General features: G+C 46.0%; 1 protein-coding gene across 2 annotated transcripts in view; it reads right to left on the bottom strand.

Annotated features, from left to right (window-relative positions):
• CRTAC1 (cartilage acidic protein 1) overlaps positions 1 to 23,504 on the bottom strand; it is a 1,509,269-nt gene that overhangs the window by 33,446 nt on the left and 1,452,319 nt on the right. For both annotated transcript variants that reach the window (XM_085606339.1, XM_085606342.1), the window contains exons 10-11: positions 10,115 to 10,215; positions 4,056 to 4,224 (exon numbers count right to left, since the gene is read on the bottom strand). In XM_085606339.1, the coding sequence (XP_085462465.1) occupies positions 4,056 to 4,224; positions 10,115 to 10,215 (270 nt within the window). The remainder of the gene's footprint in view (positions 1 to 4,055; positions 4,225 to 10,114; positions 10,216 to 23,504) is intronic.

Genomic DNA, 23,504 nt, shown 5'->3' with positions numbered 1-23,504 from the left:
AGATATGTAGAAAGCATCTGATACCCTTGACTGGACATATCTGGATATGGTCTTGAAGACAATGGGATGTGACGAAGGGATCATTTCCTGGATCAACTTCCTTTATTGCAATACCACAGCACAAATGAAAACAGATAAGATCCTCTCGGCTCCAATACAAATTAGAGAAGGGACTTGGCAAGGCTGCCACTCATCACCTTTGTTGTTCTCTTTGGCAATGGAGCCTTCTGCAAGTCACACGTGACGGCTGGGAGACCGGATCCGCTTAGTAATACTATCCCATATATGCAGGTGATGTATTGATGATTCTCCAGGATGTCTGCTCCAGCATCCCAGTGGCCTTGCATACATTAAATAAGTTTTGCAGGGTGCCAGGATCAAAAATGAAAATACATGAATCCTGCATCTTTCCCATAACAGACCTAGGGCTCAAAGGGCTCATCGCAATAGTTACGGCCGACGATACGCTTGCTTTACACACAATAAAATATTTAGGGATCAATATCGATAGCAGGCAGACTGACAATCTCAGGAATTTGGACAGAGCCTTAGCAGCTACCAGATCATCCTTAGGCTTTCAAAAGAAGCTTCTACACTCGCCCCTGGGTAGAATACCATCACAAAGAGTATCCTTTGCCTCCATCTGTTATGTTTTACTTTTCCACTATACCCGCTGTACTCACATTCCATTTCTGTTATGATGCTTAAACGGTGCTAGGAGATCTGATTTGGGGAAGTGGTAGACAGAAAAGCCTTGCCCAAACTATGTCTCCCTATTGATGAAGGAGGCCTCAGTGCCCCCATCTCGAGACATAATATATTGCTGCGCAACTGTAATGGGTTGTTTGTTTCCTGGATAAAATGAACGTGAGCTCTGAATTACAGTATATATGATTCGCATTGAGATGGTTAACCTACCCGACCTGCTTTTTAGGGAAATATGGCTTCCCATTGGTACACCTTGTCTTTTGGTAGTGGCCAGGCACTGTTGGCATATCTTTAAAGAACTAGACGACAAACTGCATATGCCACAGAATTGCCTCTCTGGGTTGCAAGTTGATTTTACCAAATCAAGGTTCGGACTAACCTGACTATCTGGACGTAGGCCACTGTTACCCATCTTTGCTAGCTCCATAACTCTGAGAGCTGTATGTCCTTTACAGAGTTGCAAGACACTATATCAATGGGTCAATTTTTAACACCCACTAAAAGAGCAGTTAGACCTCTAGGGGGCCCATCTCTTGAGGAACCTACAATAGATTGCACTATGCAAATATTACTGACATCGGTAGGCGGACGCCATATGGTCTCCAACATTCATAAATTTAGTAGATCCATTTTGAATATGAAGCTCAGGGGCATATTATCAAGAAACGGCGTTAAAAAGATCGCCGCTTTAACGGCAGAAAACTGCAGCGAAAGCGGCGATAATGGGCTTGATAATATGCCCTTGAGAATTCCAATAGAAGCCCATGTTGACATCAGAACATGGGCTTCTATTGGAATTCTCAAGGGCATATTATCAAGCCCATTATCGCCGCTTTAGTGGCAGTTTTCTGCCGCTAAAGCGGCGATAATTCTAACGCCGTGTTTGATAATATGACCCTAAATTACATAAAAACTGCGGGGAGACTGACCTCTGGCAGATCTCACAGACACTGAGGGGCAGATTTATGTTGCACTTGCGCCACTTTTGCGCCGCCGTTGCATCACTTTTGTGACGCAGCAGCGGCGCAAATCCTGCGCCATGTTGCGGGGTATTTACAAAGTGACGCATCTGGGAGATGCGTCACGTTGTAAAGCCCTGCGCCACATGTAGGCGTTCCAGGGCAGGTGGGGGCATTCCGGCGCAGGAACGCCTCCTAAAAGTGGCCGAGTGAAATCTACAAGATTTCACTCAGTCACTTTTAGGCCCATGCTGCGTCAAAACCCTGCGCCTGCTTGAGGCAGGCGTAAGGATTGACGCAGCATTGTAAAGATAGGGCCCCCCAGAGCGCTGGAGCTGCATCGCGCTTGCGACGCAACTCCAGCAATGCGCCACTTTTACGGTACAGATGCGTCACGCATCTGTGCCGTTTTTGCCCCATGGTGCGCCGGATTTTAAATGCGGCGCATCCATGGTGGCGCAGCTGTGGCGCATAATAACTGGCGCATCCCTGCTGATATGCAGGGATGCGCCTGTTATTATAAATCTGCCCCTGAATGTCTGAGATGTAGGGGAAAACACCAGGAATGTGAGCCAAAGTTTTTACATTTCAACTACACACATCATACTTACCTCACCCCATCTAAATTGCATAAAGTGTATCCCACTGTCACAGGCATTTGCTCAAAAGGTCATAACGCCAAGGCTACATTCTATCATCTACCATGGACATGTCTAGCTATCAAAATATTTGGGGCAATGTAACTATCCTGGTTCCGAGTAATACAGGCAAATTACATTTGATGGAATCAAAGATTTGTTGCCTATGTTTACTACCTAGACCCAAGGCTAGTAACGTGAACTGCATATTCATCAATTTGGCAAGTCTGGTGGCTAAGGGAGCCATCGCAACCTGTTGGAAGCTCCTCGATGAGCCGGAAATAGCCAAATGTAGTTCTGAGCTCTATGAATGGCACAGACCGAATTCTCTGTTATTCAGCGCTTAAATCACAGTATGAAGAAAGCAATTACATTTATTGACTGGGACTCCATTTTGCTCAAAATGAAACCTAAGTCAGATGCCAAATCGCTGTAGCCTGCTCCCACTATCCTTAGTCTATCACGCTTGTCTAGACGCTTTTCAATCACTTACCTTATTTACTCATTGGAACCAGTAAGCTAACCAGCTCTTGGATGTTTTCACCTACTGATAATAGCTCAGATTGTACCATGATTTATCTCTGCCTTTTTCTGCCTTTTACTACTAACACTGTATTGAATGGTGCCTGTAATGCCTAAAACCAATAAAAATGGAAAACAAATCAAATTGGGGGCCTTATCTTACTTTAAAATTTAACACCAATTTACTTTCATTACAGTCTCTCAGAAGGCATTTTGAAAAGGGTGCAAGGGCCAATGTACACTACAGAGTTTTGGGGTATTTAGTAGTCTCAAACCTCCTTAACACAATGACGTCTAGTTATGATGCGGGTCACCCCTGGTCCCACATTTCCTCATTATCAACCACCGCTTAGTGCCTTTCCAGTGCAATCCCTTACTGAATCTGGTCCTGCGACAGCAATTACAGGCTAGGAACATACTGACCTTTAATCTTACCCTCTGGAAATCTTGAGTGATTCACCCCTCTTCTCCTGTAGCATTAATGCTGTAACAGCTTTATCTGGTACACCATGGATTTTTTTTTAATGCTGAATGCATCTTTATCGAGCTTCAACTCAATGTGTTAGTAGGTGCTGTGTTCCACATTGGGTCTCTCTACTTCCGGCTCCCTGTGTTACCTTGGACTACCTCTTACCAACATGTTTTTCTTTAATTCACCCCCACTTCAATTCACTTATACACCTTTACTTATATGTGTGTGTTCGTGTTTTTTTGTGTATGTGTGTGTACACATACTAACAACAGCTGCTTACAGGCAGTTGAAGCAAATGATACAAAAATACTTTCAACCCCCACACTATTAGAAGTTGTAGAAGGCTGGCAGAAACTGTTAGCCTAAGTATTAGTAACAAAATTAACGGTGTACCTTCTTTAAAGTCACTATCCCCGTGGACTGAGCATCCGGCTGGACTGGCACCGGGTCACTCATTTTATCGGGGTGGATTACACTCGCATGAAATGCTCTATCAGTATGCAGAAGCCCATGAGAGCTGAGTAGATAAATAGTTATCAGTGGTACTACATTTTAAATTGCAGACATGTCAATTGAAGAGGCAGATAGCTGAAATTCACTATAGCAGGAACACTTGTCGTGCATAGTACACTTTACTCAACAGACTTATACTGAAATCACTAAATTGGATTATGATAAATACAACAGTGGTTTAGTAACAGTGATGTCAATTGCTAGCCTCCAATCTCAAAGAAAAAGCTGAAAACCTGAACTTACCCAGTCCAAAGTGAGCCACTGGCTCCATCTCGCAAAGGTACCCAGAGCCGCCATCAATAATCCTTAGGTGCGCGCCGCTCTTCTTTGTGTACAGGACCACCTTCGCCCCACGGGCAAAGGCTCCAAACTTGGTGTGGGGTACGACACGCAGCCAGTTGTTACTGGAACCCTGCAAGTGGAAAACAGAGTCATTTCTTCAAATTGTACATCCAGCTCTCGACAACCCTCGTCCTGAGCCCAGGCTGAAATGTAGAAGACCTAAAGCATCTATCCAAAGAAGGACAAAAGAACAAAATAGGTTTTTTATAGTCGAAATTCATTGAACTGGTGGTCTGCCTATGTCCTATCATCATGTGACGGATGACATCACAAATTATATTAATCGTAACACTAGTTTTATTGCATATTACCGCACAATTGACATTAGGTATGCAATCACTGTGGATACAGGATCCTTTCTTTGTTTGCTTGTGTGTTATTAGTAGATTAGGTTGTTTGTTTCTGTTTCTTACTGGTATCAACATTGTGAGGTTAGAAGTAGTGCACTTTGTGAGGGAGGTATTGTTTTTATGGCAGCGGTGCAAGTTAAGGCTAATTTCACGCGCTTTTAGTTTTATTTCATAACCATAGCTTATCTTTCACTGTATTTTTTAGGGAATTCCTTAAGTCGTCCTCACCATACATTAAGGTCTTCTGAAAAGAAAAAAACGTAGGGTACCCTACACAAACATTTCAGTGAACGTGGTATGTTTTTTTAATATAAAATACCACATCAAGCACTAAAATGGCCATGCACAGAGGCATTTGATCAGTCTATGTGCCCACCTCTAAGTGTGCGATTACCCCTCGTCAGCAGGGCCTTTGGCCAAGCATTGAAGAGGTTCTCCATAGGACTTGGTCTACATGAGGTAATGTTCCCAACCCTCTCCAGCAGGCTAACCTAGCCCCACTGCACAAACCCTTTGATTCACAGAGCTCACTGTGCACTCTCCCATGCATAGTGGCACTCTGACTTTCTTTTTGTTGTTTTCATTTTTATCAGGATTTGCAAGAAAATAAAATGCTAAGATGTTTTTTAAAAAACGAGCAGATCTACCTGCAGTTTTGCACTTTTGGAGATCCACGAAATCTGGAGTCAGTTATTTAACTATGGGGGGGCAGTTGCGACCCCCTCGTACCCTCCACACTTTCTCTGGGTATAGGAGATGTTACACTGGCTCCCTTACTTACTTCACCTCTGTCACTTTTTTAGTGGAGTCCTGATTCTCTAATCCTCCAAGGAACTGTGAGTTATTTCTTTTTCATATCAACTATCCTCAGAGGATTTGAGGATCTGGATCCCTGAGGGACCCATAATTAAATGGTCAAGACATACAAAGGTATTTTCTCTATAAACCAATTGAAGACCGTGGAATCGGTTTGTAATGCACGTTTCTCAAACCTAAGGAACTGATTTACATCCAACCCAGCAAGCAGACATCCCTGAGTAAAGTTTTAGCTTCAAGCAAAGCTTTTTTTAAATTCTGCTCAGTAGTTTTGCTGTAGCAGAAAGCAAACACTCCTATGGCAGTTAAAAAGATGCAACTTTTTTACCCCATCTCTTCCTTTATTTTTCTCCCATGGGACGAATCTGCATGACACTTATAATGATGAATCTTTGGGATTTAAGCTATTTGAATGGAAAGCTTTATACAGACTGGCAAACAGAACCAAAGATCCAAGAAACCCAATAAATAGAATATATAAAGCTGTGTAGAGTTCCATATTCTATTTACACAATAGCTTAGTGTGGGAAGGGGCCATGATTCATTAGAGGCAAAGCATTGAGAAGGAAATTCTGCACCTCATAACATTCTTTGCATGTAGTTTGTACTATGCTGTTCATTTATGTTTGTTAATTATAATCATAAGTATTCACCCAGAACCACAGCAAAATCGAATTACTTAGATCCATAGTGTGAAAAGCGAAGGTTCTGCAGATGATCTAGAAGATTACATTACTGATAGCATCTCAAGTTACATAATTGATATCACTGATAACATAATACAATGAGTGTGACAGTTTGCTGTACGCTTTTGACACTACAAGGTATTTAGTGAGCTACATCTAGAGCAAACATTGTAGCCTCTGTACTTCTAATGAGTGCAAGCTTTTGCAACATGCTTAGCCTCCTAATGAGGCTCACGTCTGTGGAGGGTGAGTGCTCTCCGTGAAGAAATCTTCGTAAGACGAAGCCTGGCATAGTAAAGGCTCCACTATCTAACAGGGTTTGTGAGTTTGTATGTAGTGGATTCTCTGTGTAACATTGTGCACAGGGCTACGGCTAAGCGTAGTAGGGACTTGGTAACCTAAAAGGGATTGGGTATCTGGATGAAGGGGTCTCCCCATAAAGCATTGTGAACATGATCAAAGCTGTCCATAGTAGATGCTTACCCACCTAACGAGGCTTGGATGTCTGGAGGGAGTGTGCTCTCTGTGAAGAACTGTGCACAGGATGAATGCTATGTGTATGAGGGACATGACCACCTACATTTTAACCCTGCGCGTAGTTCGCGAAGTAGCACTTCGCGAAGCTACGCAAAGTGCAGTTCGCACTACGCGAGCTACGCGTAGCACTTCGCGAACTGCGTAGTACCTTGTTCGCACTGTGCCAGATGTCGTTTTCAATGATTGCACAGTGCAGACAAGCAACCGGCACTGTGCAATCATTGAAAACGGCATCTTGCACAGTGCGAGCTGTAGTTTTCTGCTGCTCGAGTAGATTTTTACTCGAGCGGCAGCTTTCTCAACACGAACTGGTAGTTTCTCATCGCGAGCGGTCGCGAGCATACGCGACCACTCGCAATGAGAAACCTGACCTCCTCGCATTGGGAATCTCGCCGGGAGGTTTATTTTCCATGCTCGCGATCGCCAACTTGATGTTGCTGATCGCGAACAAGGAAAAAGTCTCGCAGGGATGTCATTTTGCTTGCTCGCGGTCGCCAACTTGCACTTGAGGACCGCAAGCAAGGAAAAGATGACCGCAGCACTACGCAACACTACGCTGCGCGTGTTCGCACTGTGCTACGTGCAATTCGCGTAGTGCGAAGTAGCGCGAACTTCGCAAACTACGCGAGCGTAGCGTAGTGCTTTGCCCAGGCTTACACCTAATAGGACTTGGAGGGAGTGGGCTCCCAGTAAACAGCTCTGAACATGGCGAAGTCTGTACATAGTAGGAGTTTGACCACCCTATGGGGCTTAGGTCTATGGAGGTAGTGGGCTTTCCGCATACATTTGTGCATTTTGCAAAGGACGTGCGTAGTCGAGGCTTGGCTAACTAATGGGGCTTCTGTGTCTAGAACCTCTGGACTCCAGTCTAAGCATTTTATATAAACACATATGTTTATGTAATTTATGCTTTACATGATTATGTGCCATTTAGTATTTATTTACATATTTAAAAGGCTGTACTGGTTTGTACAGTATATTGAACAGCAATTTGGTGGATGGTGTCATTATCATCAGTCAGCTCATCAATGACGTCACTGAACATGTCATGAGTGATGTAATATGTGAGGTCATGAGCAGTGCATGACCGGGGCACAAGTTATAGTTAGCTCACGTAACATGTGAATTTAAGTGTTTTTTGGAGTTTAAAAAGGTATGTTTTAAGTGACATTTTCACCTAACTATAATGTCACTTTAACCTTTATTATTTTCAGTAAATATCTGAGGGTTCTTTAACATATTATCAGACCTAACTAGAACGTCAATTTAACCTTTGGTTTTTTCCAGTGAATTTGTAGGTTTTTTTCAATACAAAGTATGATCTTACTACCATACCTAACTATAACAACACTGACCTGTGCCAGACAAGCCTTGCACCCAACCCAAATGGGGGAGACAAACCTCCTCACACATGCTCAGCGAATGAGAGTTCTCATCACAATATAGAGAGGTGCCATTTTAAATAATGCAGGTATACTGACTTTCTCAAGGGGTCAACACATCAATATATAAAAGGCAGACCTATTGGTTTTATCCAGAGGTGACCTCAATACACAATTTTCTCAATCAATGGGTGACCACATCAATATAGATGACAAGCCTATCGGCTTCCTCAAGGAGTCACTCCATCATTTTGTGAAGACAAGACTATTGACTTTATCAAGGAGTAACCACATTATTATACAAAACAGGCCTACTGGCTTTGTCAAGGGATCACAACATAAATATATAAAAGGCAAGCCTACTGGCTTTGTTAATACCAGTAAACATTATCAGAGTCTTTCTTTTGCACTCCTCAGACCAAATAATGTAGCCATAAGTCCAACACAAGAGACCTCTGCAATCCTCAGCTCGAGAGCAAAGGGAACACTTACAAACACCATAATCCTCTCCTGGGATCACATTCCATACACCCCAGAAGCACAGGGTTACATTTAATAAATACATTATTTCTACTGGGCTGCAGCATTCCATGCAGCTCTCCACTACACTTTTGTAACATGTTGGTGGTGCCTCTGGGCAGACTGGGGCAGTATAAAGCAGGAACAGTTATGAAAATGTGCCCATGGAGGGCATAATGGGGCACTCCTGGCCGGGAGAAGTGAACAATAAATGAGCGGCTCCAGCCACTCATTTATTATTCTTTTATTCCCCCGACTTATTTAATCTGTGTTTGGTCCCACCCAAGACAACCATTTTTGTTTCATTGTTGAGGCCCCCGCAACTGGGCCAGCTCCCCACAGGCAACCCCTGGCCAATAGTGCCATGAGGAAGCCAGCAACGATTGTTGTGCTCCCTCGCCAGGCAGGAGCAGTCTTTTTCTTGGGTCCCCCCAGCGGGAGCAAAGCATTGTTTTCCTGGTCTGGTGTTAGTGTAGTCATAATGAGCTCAGGCTTTCCATAGCAAAGACATTTTGTTTCTTTAATAACTTTGGCGTCGACTGACGAATGCATGAGACTTTGCCTCAAAAAAATTCATCTACTTTGGCTCCCTAATGTTAAGCTTTGCTCTGATCCATTAAGTGGGAGCAGAAGAGAAAGGAAGGGGGGGGGGGGTCCCAAAAGTGTGATTTCCCATTTTAATTTCCATAAGAGAATTTGCTCTCCTATACAGAAAAAAACTGCTGACTGGAATAAAACCAAATTTCGCAAAAAGTTAGAACTTTACTCAGAAAGTGTGCTTTTTTCTATTCAGCCATTTTCTATAAATTCCCATTTAAAAAGGTGCTCAGGGTGGGCATGAAGTGGTTAACATTGGTAAAAAGTTAGAGATATCTGGACCCTAGGTGTTCAGATAAGCGGGAATTGGCAGATCTTGATAGGTTTGACGCAAAATGAAAAATATTTTATGGGATCTGCATGGAATTTGGTTAAGACTTAGCATGTTTAGCCTATTCTTGGTTCTCTCAATTTCATGCAGAACCATTAAGAAAGATACAGATTCCACAGGGAGGTCAAAGAAGTGTCAACTGAAAGGGAAAGGGTGCAACAGAAACTTTATTCCATAATAACTTTTGGGCTGTTTGATAAATCTGCATGAAATTTGGCATCTAGCAAATTAAGCCGGGTACAAGGCCAGGCAGGAACAGTGACCCACCGCCACTACACACAGATGAACTGGGTTGGGAGCATTGCCTGGCCAAAGGCTGTGAACAGAGATCAATGGGTACACTGCAGGTAAATGTAGTAAATCATTAAAAATGTAACTAAGACTCTCATTTCTGGGCGTGAGAAGGTGAACAGACAATGCAGATGTGTGTGTGTGTGTGTGTGTGTGTGTGTGTGCGTGCGTGTGTGTGTGTGTGTGTGTAAGGATATAACATGGAGATACACATGGGGGATACTGGCTTAGTTGCGTGCGACTGGAAAACATGGCCTAAACTACGTTTGCATGATGTCTCCATGAAAGAAATATGGTATTTCTCGGTTGAAGAGTTAATATGGAAGGTGACCATATGAATGACTGCTTGAGCCACGGGCTATGCTTCAAATTCAAAGGATTAAGCCGCGCTCTCTATGCTTTGCCGAAGCAGAATGTTAGAAAAGCGAATTGACAATCAATGTTAATTTACCTGGTTTCCTCTGAAGACAGAGAGTGGCTGAGCCATAGACTCCCCATGAGAAAGGATGAGGTCCAGCATGCCGTCTCCATCAAAGTCAGTCACAGCCCCTCCTGCATTAACAACACAGACAAGTTACAAAAGTGAGAAAGGAGGTGGTGTCTGCTAGATCCACTAAGTTGGGTCAGAATCAATCTTCCTTTATGGAATCCAACACATGAGACATCTTGTTTCCAGTACACAAATTCTACAGCGCAAGTACATTGCTTCTCCATAATATTTGATTCATATTTAAAATAAATAAAAGGCAGCCTATTCTCGCTAACACCTACTGTACTCAATAAAGGTGACCAGTCCTACTCTTCTGATCCGTTAAATGTAATTGCATTGAACTATAATGCACGGTAGTCCCATTTCCCACGATAATCACAACCCTTACTGAGCCCAACAACAATTGTGCCAGCAGTCAAGGTTTCATTCCTAGTAAATCTCTTATTCATATTGTGTCTATTGTGTCTAAAAACAAGTGCACTCTGTCCCTCAAGCCATATATTTTCCACCACCCAGCAGCAATTAGTACACTCTCCTCTTGAAGGCCCAGATTTCCTAATTAGCTCCAAAAGCATTGGTACAATATGATTGCCATTCCCCTTACAGACAGCTTTAGGTCTAGCTATCTGTCAGAGAATGGATTATACACAATATTTTAACATATACTTATTGTAATTTTTCGGTCTGCTCCATTCTCCTGATTGGATGGCTTTCCTCCATGTTCTTGTATCTGTCCCATCCTTTAAGAAATTAGGTTTCGCTCTTGTTTTTGATTGGTTCAGTGCATCCTTCTACTGGTAATGCCTGGACTATGTTTTTTCATTAGGTCTCGGCCTGGCGTGAGCAGCGCATGCGTTGCTCTCGCCATGGCAAGGGCCTTTTGGAATCGATACGGATTCCACAGCGTGCACGCGGGGAGACAGAAGAGACAGAAGATGTGCACGCAGAGACTGGATGGTTTACTGGCGGCGTGATACTCTGGAGACTTTTTTTTAACCGCAGCCAGCAAAGCCAGTCCCCGCATGTACATCTTCTGTCCGCCCTGTAAAGAGCCGTTCACGTCCCATCTGATCTTATTTCTACATGACTTAATTGCTGTGTTTAGGCGGGGGTTACAGCTCGCAGCAATGGGTAGGTGGGAGGTCTCAGCCCACTGTAATCACACAGTTAAGGCTTCCTCCATTCGCCGCGCAGCTCTCTCTACGGACACCGGAGGTCAGGTATAGAGAATGTAGCTGTGTGTAGCTTTCGGTGCCCTGCTTCTTTAAAGGGCGGGTTTAGGCCACAAGAAGCCGCATCAAAGGCCATGCTATGCAATCAGTTCACTGTGAAGGACGAAATAATGGAAAGAATCTGATTCTTCACATACTTCAGAAGTTTTATCTTTCTTCTCTTGTCTCTGTCCATTGCGCTCTCTGTTAGTTCACTGCTCTCAGCAGCAAGTCATCTTTCCTTTTACGCTTGTGTCTTTCTGCAGCACCACAGTCACATTCTTTGTAATCACGTGCTGTCTCTGGTGTCTCTGTAATTTCCTCATCCTCTCCGGTGCTATTTCTCCTTACTCGGTTGTCTTTTCCCTCGCTTGCCTCTGCTGGGTTTCTCTCTCTTTTTCTCTCAATTTATGGTTTGTGGCAGTGCAATACAACAGAGAGCCTTTTCCTCGCACCTCTGTAGTTAGGCAACAGTATGTTAATAATATTGTCACTGTGCTGTTTTTTTGCTTCAGATATCACAAAGAGCCTACTGAGGCCAGGCAGCTGCTCCAGTTCTTCCTCATAATCTAACTTTCAATGCCTTACTCTGTCATGGGACACCCTGACCTACTCCCCCATTCTACATCTGTGGCGTTGGCCTCTCTGTCTCTGATTCCAGGGTGTGTAAATAACCTAGAGCTTACGTGTTTTGTGAAACATTCCTAAAGGTCCTGCCTCACAACAATATTTTCTCTCCAATGGAAACTAAAACGATAATTTAGCTTTCCCCACACCACAACACACACTATTAATAACCAGTGTTTTTGTTCGTCAAATCGGAAGGATGAAAGACAGCTACGGCCCTATGGGTATCTAGTTAGGCATATGCACCCTCTGATTTATTTCTTACATTACATATTCTAAAAAATATCCGTTAGTATTTGGTTAAATTAGGGACCTTTGTTCCTTTCTTCAAATTTATATCCCCAGGTCCATGGTTATTTCACTGTAAAACCTTGTTAACTACTACACTCACACTTTCTAATTATTTTACTCAAACCCATTGGATGGGGTGGGAGTTAAGGCTGCGTTGACACCTGAACTGGACAGCTTCTAATCTGTTTTTTGAAGTTTTGGACATAGCCCGCACATTTTTGCAATACACACCCTTGTGCCTATTAAGACTCATAGCAGATGTCCCCAGGAGCTGGTAGACATTGCCATTCACAACGCCAATAACTCTAACTCAACAAGCATTGAAAATGCAATAGGTCTCGCCTTTGATTAAGTTAAAGCCATTTGCTTTGCTAATGGTATTGTATAGCAAAGCAAATGGCTTCAACTTAATGAAAGGCGAGACCTATTGCATTTTTAATGCTTGTCTTTTTTTGGGTGGCAGTTGAGATTTACTGATAGATGCTAGTTCATGTCCTCTCTTTCTCTGCACAGTTCTGTCTTCCTCACTCTCCCTTTCTCTGTCTGTCTAGCTCTCTGCCTCGTGCTGCACATTTGTGTTAACAACAAATTGTATTCATTTTCAAAGGTACAAAGTGGGCTATGCCCAGCAAATACATTACAAATGATGCAGCGGTTATACAGTACCCGGTTTTATCATTCCATAACAAGATGGCCTGTAGAACACCAGGTGCTGCACTTTTTTCAGTGCAAACTCCTTTACCCCCCACCCCCAAGCCAGACTCAGTTCTCGCTTCACCCCAGCCTTGAGCAATGTTAAAGGTCAGTGCCTCTCTCTTTACTTTCCTCCACCTCTCTCTTCCTGGCCGTTGCCAACGGCCATCACTCGCTGCTACTGGCTTTGCCACATTGAAGTTACATTTCCAAAGCCAACGGCAGCCACTAATACTCTAATGCCAAACCTTCTAACAGACTCTTCTTCATGGCGTAGCCGTACACTACATACTTCTAAAATTCACCAATACATGGTACCTACCCTCGGAAACACTTCCCATAGAACATTATCCCTCACAGTAGGTCCTAAATTGTCAGAAGGGACAAATTCCGGTCAATGATTGTCATCACAAAGTTCACTCCATTTGCTTTAATGCTTTGTCGGCACCAGCACTGTGCCGCCTCCTGACAAATTCTTCCAATGCCTGATGGTAAGTGGCAATGAGCCCTCTGCCAGCTCAGGTGCATTCACCAGCCTAGACTCTGCACCTCTTCCAGTACTGTTATCTGGACTGTGGCTAGTGCCAACCCTTGAAAGTGAGGCACCGGCTGCCTCATTGACAAGACCCGGAAGGTGTAGAGCTCAAAACAATGGTTCCTTGTAAACATATCGGTAGCAGCTGCAGAATCCGACAGTCACTAGCAACCAGCTTTCTGTTCCATTGTCAGGTACAAAAGTCACCTTTTTGTTCTCCATATTTCAAACTACTCAGTTTCATCGCCAGGATGATCAGAAAGAATTCCCAAAACACTATGATGTGCTTTTGCTTCCTGCATTCTTCTAGCTCATGCTCTGCACATCAGTGTAGTTTTCAAATATGGCAGCAACCAACTAGCACCTGGCACGACCAACATGCAGGTAATCGGGTTTATCTGCAACCACATCATCAGATATCATAGCTGTCTAGGAGTCTGAGCCACGTCAGCCTGTCTTGCCTCATCCAAAATCCTAATCCTATGATGTGGTTTAAGAAGGTCCACTTACAGCAGAAAGTCCTGCTCAGAGAAACCACTTCACATTGGAAGTTCAGTTGACCCAGAATGTGTTGCAGCATCTTCAGCTTGCACTTTTTTGTCACTTACACCCCGCTCAACTCCACATTTTAACCCAGCAAATGTGACACCATAGCCACTGAATCCAGTTCAATACCCACAGATGTGAAGGTCAGAGCGAGTCCTTCAGTTTTCTCTGGGGCAGCGACACTTCCAGTGCCGTAGCCACGCATTCCAATGTCCTCATTAAATAACTGCAGTCTCCAAGTCCACCTTTCCTAGATAGTAAGAGAAAACCTTAAAGTAGCGCATGTCTGCTCAGACCCGGGGATGTCTTTGCCACCCATTCCAAGAATTAAAAGAACCTCTCAAAATCTGCACATGCAAAAGACCAGACACTTGTAAAGATTTGTTGACAAATAGCTGCCCTCCAAGTTGAATCCCTAACATGGTGAAAATCATGCAGATGAACCGCTAATCACCAGAACACTGTCTTTGTGTCTCCTTTTCCATCTTGTCCCCTATCCTATAATTCTGAACTACAGCATTGGCTTTGTCAATGCTAGATTTTTAAACCAAGCACTCACTCTGTTCAATGCAGGGATTCATTTACCCACCTTTTGGCCATGAAAAGTGGTGAACTAATCTGAATTCTTCTTTCAGCTTCTTTGAGACTACACCTGAGGATGATATGGCAAGGTCTGGAAGCAGAATCACCTGAAAGAAACCCCTATCATTCCTCCTGCTTGCACTTCTTTTATCAGTTTAGCAAGAACCATGTCTGTGATGTCGTTTACAGGTCATAAATATTTAACCCAAGCACTTAGCCATGGTCCTTCATTGGATAATCTCAATCTGTCTCAACCCCAAAACTCTGCCCCTCTTTCTATCGGTTTTTATTTTCAACCATGGCTCCATTGTCTCCAAATATACTGTTACTTGCCTAGAGCCTTTCTCCCATGCCCTCTGCCACTAAAATAAAACACCTTCAAACCCATGTGATTTCCTTGGAACCCTCATAGCAGGACTTTCATGGTGATCCAAAACATGCTCCTTTATTGAGGTTCCAGCATGCTTCGACCACTGCGCTCTTTGTCTGCTTCCCCACTTTCACCGTAACCCCTGCCAGTCGGAGTGGCTTAGCAATGATATGTGGGGTCCACATGCTCTGTGCACTGCTGGAATGGGCTTGGTTGGAATTATTAGCTGCAGCCAACTCACCACAAGATTTTGATGGGTCTAATCCCCTCCGTCCATTGAACTCTTTGTCATACCTCAACTATGCCAACACCGAAAGCTTATTTGAGTGAGTTGTGTCATCTCTAGACATTTGAAAAGAGCTTAGTGACTCGCTGGGTATTTCTACCCAACTGCCCAAACAAATGCGGGTTTATATTGGGAATACACTGGACATGGGTCTATATTAAAGGGCACACTCAGAGTCTTTGCGAGCTCCCTTTTTTCAGCGTTTGAACTCTGTGTACTACGCCTCTCTGTGTGGTACTATGAATATATCAAAATATCCGCAAGCTACATATTTTGTACTTGTCAGCAGGTGTCCCCATAAAGGTGCCACTATGTTCATATGACAGCTTCACCCCAGGTGAAGTGGTAAACCCCTTCTACCCCACCCCTACAGGATCATACTTATCCTTCTAATGCTCTGATGCTTTCCACTGCCCTCTGCGCTATTTCCCGTACTATTTTCTTTGCTTTCTGTTTCTTCCTGAACCTAGCTACCCTCTATTCATTGCCCGCATTAACCTCTGTGTCGCTAATTGGCAATTCTTCTCCAAACACATATCCCTTGAATCCGACCAGACTCTGAAATTACTTGAAAATGAAACGCCAACTCAATTCTTTCCCTCATCATTGCTCTTCCTTGCGACAACTGCTGCTTCTCTCCACCTTGCACCACTCCATGAGTCCCAGGGCTATGATTTGCGGCTCTTCCCACTCTCTTCTCCCACCATAACATTGAATGTCTTTTCATTTTTGGCACCAGCACTACTGGTCCCCACCTTTGCCTTACTTCCAGCACTACGTTGAACTCCTGGGCCTACGTCTGCCATCCTCCACTGAGGGATTCCTCACGTTGGCACGGGGCCCACATTCTCACCATACAGTGTTTACATACAATGCATAAGGAACATTTGTGGTCATCAGAAGAGATATCACTTTAATGCAGAGGCATAGCTAACAATAGTGCAGGAAGTAAGATTGAACTAGGGCCAAGAGAGATTGGCGGCCCAGCCTCTCCTGCACCAGCTGCAGTTAGTTAATCAGCAATCCGGTTGGTGATGGTATTGGTTTATTCCAGGAGACTTTTGTCAGGTATTGGTGCAATCAAACCTGAGTGAACCCTATGGACTGGACAGATGCTACGTGCACAGAAAGACTCAAGCCGCGAGTCTCAGCTGCTGTAGCTGAAGCCAGTGTGAATGCAGCTGGTCACTGCATGCTTAGCCGGGCCATGACTGACCCAGGGAGAATAAACATTGCTATCTGGCCACTCTTGTACTTGCACAAGAGGCACAAAACCAGCTGCATTAGAATTGACCCGTATTTGGTCCACCCAGACCGGCCGGTCACCTGTGGGCATGTGCAGAAAAGCACTGCACTGTATGCTGTTTTTATTTCTTTTTGTGATTTTATATAGCAAGAACATGGCCCTAGGCATTAGATCACTTTACAACAAAGCCAGAACATATTAGTAATAAAACAGAAATATACAAGTACATTAAAAGAGGGAAAAGAGGAGTAAACACCACGTTACCCTCTTCAGAGAGGTAGAGCAGTTCACACAATTATAGCAGGACATAGCAATGAAGAGAAGGTGATATGTAAGGTTCAACAATCGATCGTGCAGGTTGAGGTTGGCATGTGATGGGAGGGAGCATGAGGAGGAAAGATCAGTTTAGGCCAGGTGTTATTCAAAGGGTATTTTTTTAAGGTGGTATGACGTAGTCAGATGTAGGCTCGGCGGAAGGCAGTTCCAGATTCTTGTGGCGCTTATGGAGAAAGATCTGTTCAGCTATTGCTCATGCTTGAAAGTAGGGGTTCGACGAGGAGCAGTTGTGCGTTTTATGAATGTTGCTGAGGAGCAGCCAAGAGGACCATAACCAAGTCACTCTTGCAGCCGCAAAAGGGTGTTTCTCTCAGGGTCTGTTGGCTCTGGCCATCAGGACTCAGGTTCACATGCCTTTATCAGATAGTCTTTGGGTAACCAGTCTCTGTCCGTGACCTCCTTGCTTCCTGGTGCCTGTTGTGGAACTGCTGCAGACACATCTCTCTTGTTGAGATTCCCCTCTCACCAGAATTCCCTTGAGGTCCTTGCCCCTGGATTGCCACGTGACTGTGTAAGCTGTGCGGGGTCTCTCGTAGGCTGCGCAAAGGGGTTACTGCAGAACTCCCAACAGGGCCACGGCCAAGCCTTGTGCAACCCCTAGGGTGGATGGTCCAATGGTCGAGTGGGCTTTGTTCGGCAGGCCTCAGGTTCAGGGAGGCACACAGAAGGTTTCTGGGTGCCAGCCTCCCATTGTGCCAGGAATGTCTTGTTGGTCTCCAGACGTTTTCAGGTGTTTGGATTCACTCTGATGGTGCGATGCTCGTTAGGTGTTTCTGATGATGCACTTGGGTAATGAAGAAGATCACCTTACACTTGGGCTACAGGTGGGGATATCTTGCTTACAGCAATATCTTGGAGTGAGGAGGACTGGAGGGACTTCGTGGCCACTTGTGGTTGTCTTTTGGTAACCGGGATACCATCAATGACAAGCAGCAGGTGACAAGTGACTGGACGGTCGAACTGTGAAGTGTGGGGCCTGGAGGCAGGTCGCACTTGCAGGCAGCTTACAGGTTGTCCTCCTGCAAGGCTGTCTCCAGTGACATCTCTGCACCCCGATGGCTGGCTTGCGTTGATGGATGCCCTCTATGGTAGTGGCATGAGTCTTCGGTCTTATCGCTCTTCTCCCCCTTCACGATGGGGCGTTCTCCCCCTTCACGATGGGGCGTCCTCCCTCTCTCTTCTCTATTTCTGATCAGGTTTCTAATTCATATCTGGTGTCATGACACAAGTCTCATGCTTGCACCACATGGACATCTCGCTGGTCGCATCCGGTTCTTAGGAGTGTGTTGTTTCTTTGCTGTGGCCCTATTTCAGGTCAGTCCTGTTGGTAGGATATGCTTCTCCTTCTCATGGACGTCTCGCAGGCTCCACCCCTCCTCAGGGATCTTTGTGGTGCTCCTCTTCCTGGATGGAGGTCACCTTTTTCCACCTTTTTCGCTTGAGGGCGTAGTGCTTGCACCTCCAGCCTGCGTCTTTGTGGCGCATGCTCCTGCTTCTGTTCAGGCATGCTTGGCAGGGTCGGTCACTTCGTGTGACATTTTCAGTGCTGGGCCGGCTGTGGCCATTCTGCGCATTGGACATCCGGCTGGCGCAGCATCTTCCTGTTCAGCATTGCTCCTTATCTGCAGAGAAGTCTTTCTCTCCCAGGCTCCGGTCCGTGCTGTCAGGCTTACTGGTGTGGCCCTCTGTGCACCTCTGACTTCGTGCTTTCGTATCTCCTTCATGAGCGCCCTTGGCTGACGCTTTGCATGCCCGTTCTCCTGGCTTGCGGTGGTGCCCGTTCACCACTGAGGGCATGTGATGCAATCTCTTTGCTTGTAGTGGCATTAGAAAGCCACTGGGGGGAAGGGGGCCCACAGCTCACATTCTCAAGCCCTTCGTGGGGATTGCCGTTTGTCGACTTGGCTGCTTGATGCTTTCCGTCCTTGGCTCCAGCTGGACTCCTGGCAGCTTTCTTGGCTGGGGCAGCTTTGGGCTACTTGAACGCTCTCTGCTGGAGTTTACAGTCTCTGGCTGTTGTGGCCTCTTCTCTCAGGCTAAATGTCCTTGAGCCTTCTTTAGCCAATCGTGGCTCAGGCTGTTGTACTCCTTTTCTCCTTGGGCACTCCTTTTCCTTAGACGTTGCTGCTTAGATTCAGCTGCCATTGGTGTCACCATCTTGGCTGGGACAGTTTTGGGCTTCTTATGGCTCACTGGAGGAGGTTGAACAGTCTCTTCCCTTGTCCTATAGCAGGGCAGTTCAAACAGGGGCGCTGCAGGTCATGCCTTCCTTTGCTCTGTCTAGTGCAGCAGAGGCTCTCATGCCATGCACACTTTCCCCCCAGGGCTGGCCTTTTGCAGGGACAGTTTCTACATCACCTGCTCTGCTTCAGATGCCTGACATGAGATTTGGGAAAATGGCTACTAGGTGACTTAGGCCAGGGCAGCTCTTCTGAGTCTGCGAGCCCTTCCAGTTCCAAAACCAGTGTCGTCGGAGCACTTGCAGTGCTTTTCAGGCAGGCGTTCTCCACTGCAGGCTGTAAATGCAATTGCAAGGTCATGCACTGGGCTGCCACCAGGTGGCACCGCAGCCACCACCATCACTTGTGGCAGGCCCCTGCACTCCGACTGTTTCGGAACCTCGTGGCGAGGCCCCTGCTGTGCTGTCTTGGGCACTCCACTTCTCATGGGTCTAGCTACGGCTGCTGATAATTGCTGAGGCGGCAGGATAAAAGGAGGGAGGGCCCCCTCATTGGAAGGTAAGGACACTCGGTACCGGCCCACTGCCTTAGGACACCGCAGCACCTTTGCTCATTCTACAGTGGAAACAGCGTGTAGAGCAGGGCTGGGGGTAATGTCGGTACAGCAGGGTGGCTTACTTTATTTTGATCATTTCTCTTTCAAATGGAGCTGCTCCCCTATGACCCTCCTTTTGATGCAGTGCTGCCACTTATCCCCATGTGGCGCTGCGGCCACTTCAAGAGGCCACAGCAGCCTTCCGACGCTGCGGGCCATGTTGCAAGGACATGTGTGTGTGTGGGGTGGCACTGAGAGCGGGTGCAGCTGCGGCCTTCTACCCTGCCAGCGGGGTGCAGCTACTTAAAGCCTGAAGACAATCTGGATGGTGCCGCTCCTTCTGTGCTGACCTCACTGGCGTGCGGCTCATTGGGAAGGCACTCCCTCCCTACCGGAACAGATAGAGGCAGGCCGAGGCAACTCGCAGGTGTCTCAGCAGGTAGGGGGCATATACAGTCATGAGCACTGCCGTACCTTAAGAGGAGGAGTGGGGCACGTTTTCTTGTTGGCGCGGACCCCTCCTTAAATTTTAACACTGTCCGCCGATTCATTGAGCTACTTGACAGGTGGACGGCAGAGGGGCATCGGACTGTTGTGGGTGAACAGTTCTTTCACTCTCACCTCAGGCTGTTCAGTACGGCGGGTGTCCGTTGTGGAACTGCTGCAGATGCATCTCTCGCCTGTGGACCCTTGGACTCACACTCTTGGTGGCCGTGGTCTTGCCCTGTTCTGCCATCAACACTGTCATACTGGTAGTTGCCGCTGCGTTGCTCTAGTCAGACTTCCCCCCCAGGAGGCACCGCATAGCGGCAACCAGCATACACGCGGGTCAACCCGCTCGTCGCCACTATAATGTATGGGCCGCTAGGCCCACATGCTCATGAATAAAGCAAATGGATACAGTGACTACGGTACTAGCCCAGGGAACGTGCGCCCGGTTCTATTTATTAGCAGGGTCAACTGACCAGTGATGCCAGTGATGGGTGCACAGTGTATAATATCACACTCCCGAACACTAGAACGTGTCCAGCAGGACACTACAGGCACGATGGTAGACAGGAGTGAAGATCTTTATGAGTGGGACAGGCTGTTCTGGTTTCACAATGAGAAAGACAAGAGTATCTCAGGAGTGAGCTGACCTATAACAGGGAACAATTCTTTCAACTCAGACCCACCAGTGAACCAGGCCCGCATTGCACTTGCAGGGAGTTCATGCTGAAATGTCGCCTTAATGATTCGTACATCCCATTCCTCACAGCTTACTTCTGTTGGTGCCCCCAGCAGCGCACACGGGGCCTGCAACCCCAGAAGAGGGTCAGCCCCCCACCCTCCTTTTCAGTTTAAAGCATATTAATATTTGGGGAGATCTGGGAGTCTCAGGCCCCTCGTCACCTTTTGCAGAGTGGCCCCACCATTTTCTGTTACGCCATGGAGCGCACCTGCGTCTCCCAAGGTCATAAATGAAAAGAATAGCCGTAAGGCACGAGGTTTACCTCCCCAGTCAGCATGCAGTATTCAAGCTAAATTAAACTCACCCAGCACTTTTATGTGCTCACTGTTTTTCTAACTACGTTCTGTTCCTGAACATCACAGACCAGATCTCTGTACTGGGGTGAATGTATGACATTGTTCTGCATTCTGTCCATCAATTGTTGTTTTTGCATTTGTCACCCTGAGTGGGAAGGGTATGCCCAGACGTGGGTCCCTTGCTCTCCATGCCACTGGAGTCAAGCCATCCTGGCTGAAGAGGGGTGAAACCCCGAAACCGGTCCTAGGATGCTTGTATCCAGGCCAGGGAGGACCTGGCTTGGTAGTTCGGGCTGGACTGTTCCCATGAGGCACAGGGTCAAGACTGATTTGCATATGGCTGGGTTCAAACTGGAACGGCATGGTGAGCAAAAAAACGATGGATTTAGGCCCAGAACTCTGTACTGGGGTGAATGTATGACATTGTTCTGCATTCTGTCCATCAATTTTAGTTTTTTCACTAAAATCTGCAACACAAACATTCAGACTTTCGTGACACTTCCGGTTGCTAGAATCCATCGCACTAAAGTAACAGGTTAGCACATGCATTCACAGTTTGTGCTAAACCCATGAAAAATATTCTCAAATTATGTAGGTCCTCTGTGATATATCTCCATGTAAATATTAGGGAAAAGGGGGTGCTTAAAATGTGGTAATATATGTAGCATTGCCACTTGATTTAGTACACATTGAACACCGCCACAGCAGGGGTGTAGCCAACAGTAGCGCAGCAGCACCGGGGCCCAGAGGAGTTAGGGGGCCACTGAACTCCTGTCATGGCTGTATTTTACTACCCAACGAACAGACAGTGCCTTGTTTGCTCGCCAGCACGGTGGCCCATGACTTCCTCGATGCACCACCAGTGGTCGAAGTGGGGGGAAAAAAGTAGGGGGAAGGGTATGCCCAGACGTGGGTCCCTTGCTCTCCATGCCACTGGAATCAAGCTATCCTGGCTGAAGAGGGGTGAAACCCCGAAACCAGTCCTAGGATGCTTGTTTCCAGTCCAGGGAGGACCTGGCTTGGCAGTTCGGCCTGGACTGTTCCCATGAGGCACAGGGTCAAGACTGATTTGCATATGGCTGGGTTCAAACTGGAACAGCATGGTGAGCAAAAAAACGATGGATTTAGGCCCAGATCTCTGTACTGGGGTGAATGTATGACAATGTTCTGCATTCTGTCCATCAATTGTTGTTTTTGCATTTGTCACCCTGAGTGGGAAGGGTATGCCCAGACGTGGGTCCCTTGCTCTCCATGCCACTGGAATCAAGCTATCCTGGCTGAAGAGGGGTGAAACCCCGAAACCGAGTTGCTTGTTTCCAGTCCAGGGAGGACCTGGCTTGGCAGTTCGGGCTGGACTGTTCCCATGAGGCACAGGGTCAAGACTGATTTGCATATGGCTGGGTTCAAACTGGAACGGCATGGTGAGCAAAAAAACGATGGATTTAGGCCCAGATCTCTGTACTGGGGTGAATGTATGACATTGTTCTGCATTCTGTCCATCAATTGTTGTTTTTTCACTAAAATCTGCAACACAAACATTCAGACTTTCGTGACACTTCCGGTTGCTAGAATCCATCGCACTAAAGTAACAGGTTAGCACACGCATTCACAGTTTGTGCTAAACCCATGAAAAATATTCTCAAATTATGTAGGTCCTCTGTGATATATCTCCATGTAAATATTAGGGAAAAGGGGGTGCTTAAAATGTGGTAATATATGTAGCATTGCCACTTGATTTAGTACACATTGAACACCGCCACAGCAGGGGTGTAGCCAACAGTAGCGCAGCAGCACCGGGGCCCAGAGGAGTTAGGGGGCCACTGAACTCCTGTCATGGCTGTATTTTACTACCCAACGAACAGACAGAGCCTTGTTTGCTCGCCAGCACGGTGGCCCATGACTTCCTCGATGCACCACTAGTGGTCGAAGTGGGGTGAAAAAAGTAGGGGAACTGTGGGCGGAGAATCGGGGGGGGGGGCGGGAATAACCTGAGGATTGGATCAGTGGGTGGAGTTAGAGGTGTGGCCAGGATTAGCAAAACATCCCAATCTTTAGTAGGTATTTCACTGACCAGTTACAGCTTATTATATTATTTAATTCAAGCAATGGATTCCCATGATTATTTAACGATTAATATGAGTTATTGACATTAAAATAAATTCACAAAGTGGGATATGTTTCTAATCACAGAATGTCCCAAATATGCTTAAAACTGGAAGCACAGGCCATTTGTTTCCGAGCCATGGAGTTTCTGTCGTCAGCAATATACACAGAGACAATCAATTTTACGTGTGTAAATCACTGTATAGGAAATGTTACCTAAGAC

This window comes from Triturus cristatus, chromosome 1_2 (genome assembly GCF_964204655.1).
Source record: "Triturus cristatus chromosome 1_2, aTriCri1.1, whole genome shotgun sequence".
Lineage (NCBI taxonomy): Eukaryota > Metazoa > Chordata > Amphibia > Caudata > Salamandridae > Triturus > Triturus cristatus.
This window is presented reverse-complemented; position numbering and strand designations above follow the sequence as displayed.